This window comes from Arachis stenosperma, chromosome 7 (assembly GCF_014773155.1).
Source record: "Arachis stenosperma cultivar V10309 chromosome 7, arast.V10309.gnm1.PFL2, whole genome shotgun sequence".
Lineage (NCBI taxonomy): Eukaryota > Viridiplantae > Streptophyta > Magnoliopsida > Fabales > Fabaceae > Arachis > Arachis stenosperma.
Genome location: NC_080383.1, coordinates 3,935,165 through 3,940,428, shown reverse-complemented (window position 1 = coordinate 3,940,428; position 5,264 = coordinate 3,935,165). Strand labels below are relative to the sequence as shown.

The 5,264-nt window shown below is 27.7% G+C and overlaps 1 protein-coding gene across 1 annotated transcript; it reads right to left on the bottom strand.

Moving 5' to 3' along the window:
* Window positions 1-499: 499 nt before the first annotated feature.
* Window positions 500-3,013, bottom strand: LOC130939234 (protein trichome birefringence-like 43). Its single transcript, XM_057867353.1, has 5 exons — window positions 2,769-3,013; window positions 2,230-2,401; window positions 1,913-2,094; window positions 1,064-1,222; window positions 500-841 (listed from the first exon to the last, which is right to left on the bottom strand). The coding sequence occupies exons 1-5, from the start codon at window positions 3,011-3,013 to the stop codon at window positions 523-525; spliced, it is 1,077 nt and encodes a 358-aa protein (XP_057723336.1). The 3' UTR covers window positions 500-522.
* Window positions 3,014-5,264: the final 2,251 nt, after the last annotated feature.

Sequence of the window (5,264 nt, the reverse complement as noted above, 5' to 3'; positions counted from 1 at the left end):
AATTGATTAAGAAATGGAAATCACTTTAATAAAGACACTAAAAATGTATTTTTTTTAAAGATGTTCACACATGTCATGTTATTATTGGACATCTTTATTAAATCGGTTAATAATTTATTTTTTATTATAAACCAGAACAAAATTGGTTTATTATAACAACAATAATAAACTCAATTGTCTGCATTATAATTATTAGACCCGATTTGATCCGATTGAATTATACCATCTAAATCGAATATCTTTAAATTTTTTGATAAAAAGACAATTATATCCCTGATTTTTTGTTTTTTGAACATTTAAATCCTTAAAAATTTAAAAATATAATTAAATTTCAAAAAAATTGAATTTATTGTTATTGTTATAAAAAAATCGATTTTATTCTAATTTGTTAAAAAATTAAAAAATAACCAACTTATTAATACGTCTAATAATAATGCGATAGGTAAATGTCTTTACAAAAAGAGACGTTTTATGCATGGGAGCATCCCCTTGAGAAATATATAGATAATGATGATGATTGTTTTATACATAAGCTCTGAGAAGCTCGGCATAAAAGAGGTGATTCCAAGTGTCAGGAACACCAGGGACACACCAATGGCTACAATCCATGCCTTGATGATGAGATGAAGCATAAGCACCTGGGTGTCCATCTTTTCTCAGCTCCGACAATCTTGTTATATCCAACAACCTCACCGGCTTTCTCATCTTTCTTACTATTCTCTCCACAATCCCTTCACCCGCTGGTTTCTTCAGTTCTCGATACTCGTTCACTTCCCTAACTTCTATTGGTTCTCTTTCTTCACTGCATTGCTTTCCATCGTTATTCCCCCATTCGCTAGCACTATTAAATAACCAACACAAGAGACCAAATTAACGAATATTGTTTGATAAGGTCGTCATAATATATGTCTGTAACAGACTTGAACCCGCTACTTTTAAGTGAATATAGAGAAACTATGTCATTTGAGTTATAATTCGTTGGCTAATAAAAATACTAATTATCTACTAATAAGCTTATAATATTATAGTGGCGATATTAGTGATTATTATTTAAGAAACTCACTTGGGATGTCTTGGTGAATCCCCTCGAAAGAAGACTAGGGTTTTATCAAAGTCAATGTTATTTTGCACCCAATGAGACCATGTTGATAATGCTTTCTCGTATGCAACCAAACGATCCATGTCTTTGTGTAAATCATCACCATCCACAATGAAATCCCACCTATATATACCCACATATATATAAGCTAAGGTCACATTCAGGTATCAAAATCAAGAGGATACTTCTATAAAGACGCGTAAAATATCTTTTTATAAAGATAATTATGTGTCGTATTATTATTGAATGTATTAATTAATCGGTTATTTTTTAATTTTTTAACAAATTAGAATAAAACCAATTTTTTTTATAACAATAATAATAAATTCAATTGTTATCAAATCTGATCGAACCAATTAATTTACATAACCCACTGGATCATAGATTTTTTTGGTTTTTTTTTTTAAACAAAAATCAGGGATATATTTGTCTTTTTATCAAAAAATTTAAACATAATTCGGTTTAAATTGTGTAAATCGGTCGGATCAAATCGGGTCTAATAATTATAGTGCAGACAATTGGGTTTATTATTGTTGCTATAATAAACCGATTTTGTTCTGATTTATTAAAAAATAGATTATTAACCGATTTAATAAAAATATCCAATAATATCATAATACATATAAATATCTTAAAAAAATATTTTTAGTGTCTTTATCAAGTAGTCTCCTATTAGTATAAAATATATATTAAAAATAAATTAAACAACATATATATTTATACACAAATATACGTAATTAATTTTAGTATATATATAATACGTATATAATAGTGAGAGTAATAATAAAATTAAATAATATATATGTGCCGTACGGTCTATCAGAGCGACTATGAAGCCACCAGAGCCATGAATTGAAGATCAAAACATCACTGTGTCGCCACATGTTAGCATCAAAATCAGAAATGGAACCAAGATTCAAGACTACTCCATAAGAGGTGCTCTCTTTTTCTACCAACAATGCATTCCATGAAAATCCCACTGAGACGTTGTGATTCTAATTAATAACACACACATATATAATATAAATAATGAGCTCAATTTAACAATGCAATCATATATAGAAGGCAATAATAATATAATATAATAAATTAATGAGTGTTATTATTATTGAGCTAATTAATTGACTAACCAGAAAGGTGAATTGAGTGAAACCATGATCGTTGTCTCGAGTGAATGCGGCATGAGGATGGTGTGAATGAAGCATGCATATGAAAGATTGCCACTGATTTAAGCTTATTGAGTCCCCAATAAATGTTATCCTTTTATTTCTCATTCTCTCCAACAAATCCTTACCACTAAACCTTCATGAGTATATATACAAAAAAAGAAAAACTATTGGGTCAATAATTTTTAATATTTTTTTGTTATTATTTAGCCAACATAAATATTAATTTATTTTTAATAAATAAATTTTATTAATTTTATTGAAAAATATGGATATAACTGTATTAATTTATGTGTGTAAAATTTTAATAAATATAAATGCAAATGATATATATATTTATTATGTGCAAAATATTTGTAAATATAAGTGTAAATTATTATTGGTTAAATATTAATAAAAAAAGATATTTACTGATGATATAGCACTGCTTATATATAAATATAGAATAAGCATAAAGAATTAATTTTTAATTAGTAATTTTTATTGAAGAATGATGATGGTACCTTGGTAGGTCACATGCAAATGGTTTCCATCTATATTTGAGATATTGTTGATCTGGACGACCATTTTGTTGGCAATCGAAATGCATATTTAGATGAAAACATTGACTTGAGTTGTAAAGAGGATATGAATCGTCATAAACCCATTTTCCATGGTAGATATCACACTCCTTTAAATTATGAAGCTCATCTTCGCCATTTACATAGCCAAAAAATTGTAGTAGTAGAACCAATAACACAATAAACATGGCTTGCGTTTTTGACACAAGAACAATAATACAAGATCATGTAGAATAAAGGGTAGGGTATGTGTGTGGAATAGGTATCCATTCAGTGGCTTAAATAGAGAGGCAACTAATATATTTGAAAATAAAATTTTTAAAATGTTCATTTAGGCAGTAAATAATTTAATTAAGTTCTTTTAAACAAAGTTTAAATTTTAAAAATTTGTATTAAAAATAGTTTATAAATAAATTATTTTGTATTTGAATTTTTAGTTATAAAAATAATTATTTAATAAATAGGAGTGATAAAATTGTTTAGAAGGAGAAAAATTATATTTTTTTTACTTCAAGAATTTTTAAATAACTTTTCAAAAAATTAAAAATATTTTTTAAAATTATACCAAATAATATTATTGTGACTTTTCATAATTTAAAAATAATATTAATTTCAAAACCGCTGCAAAATGAGAGTTTTTGGTAGCCTCTCTTAAATTTGCTATAAGAACCGATGACATATTCTATTTAGCAGCGGTTTAAAAAAATCGCCGCTAAATATTTGTCACTATCTGCCAATTTTCTTGTAGTGAATGTGTACCACATTGACAATGTAATAAGACCATAATTTAATGATCCTGAAATCGAGTCACCGGATTGATGTTACCAAAATTTATTTCTGTTTTATTCATGTCGCTGGCATAGCATGCTTATCATGGTGATAATAAACCCTAAATAATAAGCATGGACATCACCAATTAATGACTTTGCTTTCAATTGGATAAGACCAATGAGAACGATTAGCTTGTGGTGCATTATTATTAAGTTGTGACACTTTTCCTTAATTAAATTTCCTTCTTTTTCTTTTTTCACAGTGTAGGTATCAGATCTAGGTTGAATAAATGAAGAATTAAAACGAGAGTTTGAAGAATAAAGAGAGCAACTCAAGTTCAGAGAAAAATGTGAACCAAGTTATTACATCACAAGCCACTGCTTCACTCACATACATAACAGCTTCTAACACTTTTTAACCATTTAACCGCCTCTGACTAACTCTTACTCAGCTTCTTCTAGAACCTTCTTATTAGTTCCCCTGTTTCACTTACTACTCCTCCTCCGTTACACAATAAAAATACTCACCAACATTGAATAATTTCTCTTTTTTGAGTGTTTAATATTTTTTGTTGTTCACGGTAGTATCTTACGGATCTAAGCTTCATTTAAGGGTCTGTTATTGACCAATGGATTGCCACATGTAAAAAATATGATTCGAACCTTCGACACTTGCTTAAAAAGACGAGTGGACTGACCACTCGACCAACCCAAGTTAGTTAAGTGTTAATATTTATTGAGCAATGCTACATGACTAGCATTTATTGGTCAACAATAATTACATCTATATTTATATATAGACGTTTTGCATAGAAGAAACATATAATTTGTATTTATATTTACCAGAATTTTATACACATAAATTAATACAGTTTACACTCATATTTTTTAAAATTTACACATAAATTAATAAAATTTATTTATTAAAAATAATTTAATATTTATATTAACCAAATGATAACTAAACATACTAAAAATTACTAGCTATGAATTTCTTTTATTGGTAACTAATATTAATAAGATGCAATAAAAAATCAGATACAGAAGTGTCTTAAATTTTGGAATGCAAGAGAAACGCGATTTATACATCACTATATGTAATAGTATGTAGCCTATGAAATAATTAAAAGCTATGGTTGCAAATTAAATTAGGAAAAGAACAGGTAGAAAATGAATATACTAAATAATATAAATAATGGATATATTGGATGTTCATTTTATTAGGTGTGCAGATGGTTATCCTAATATTAAGATTTAGGTGGATAATTTAGAACTGTAGTGTGTTTTTACTTTATTATATCAATTTTAGAGTACGTCCATTGTTTATATTGTTTACAAAAACCATTATTTACTTAGCAAAGTCCATTAAATTGTGAGTGAATACCTCACCCGTCCCCTGACAATTATCTTGATAGGACAACGAGGTTCTAAGAAAAAAAATACCCAACTCAACTCCTGATGTTTTTTTTGGACTGATTAGCCCTTGTGCAAAAAAAAAAAAACAACATTGACATTTTTTGGGACAGAGGCAAATCAATCCCATAAAAGATCTCATTGCCAGATAATTGTTAAGGACTATTTTAAATTTTTATTGTTAAATTATTAATGTTAATGCACGCACGTTTAAGTCGTTTTCTTCATACAATAATTGATGATAACTTCCCCATCT

Coding starts and splice junctions, on each gene's coding strand:
- LOC130939234 (XM_057867353.1), bottom strand. CDS start 3,013: ATGTTTATTGTGTTATTGGTTCTACTACTACAATTTTTTGGCTATGTA. Junction 1,223..1,912: donor CATAGTCGCTCTGATAGACC/GTACGGCACATA, acceptor GGGTATATATAG/GTGGGATTTCATTGTGGATG. Junction 842..1,063: donor GATTCACCAAGACATCCCAA/GTGAGTTTCTTA, acceptor GTTATTTAATAG/TGCTAGCGAATGGGGGAATA.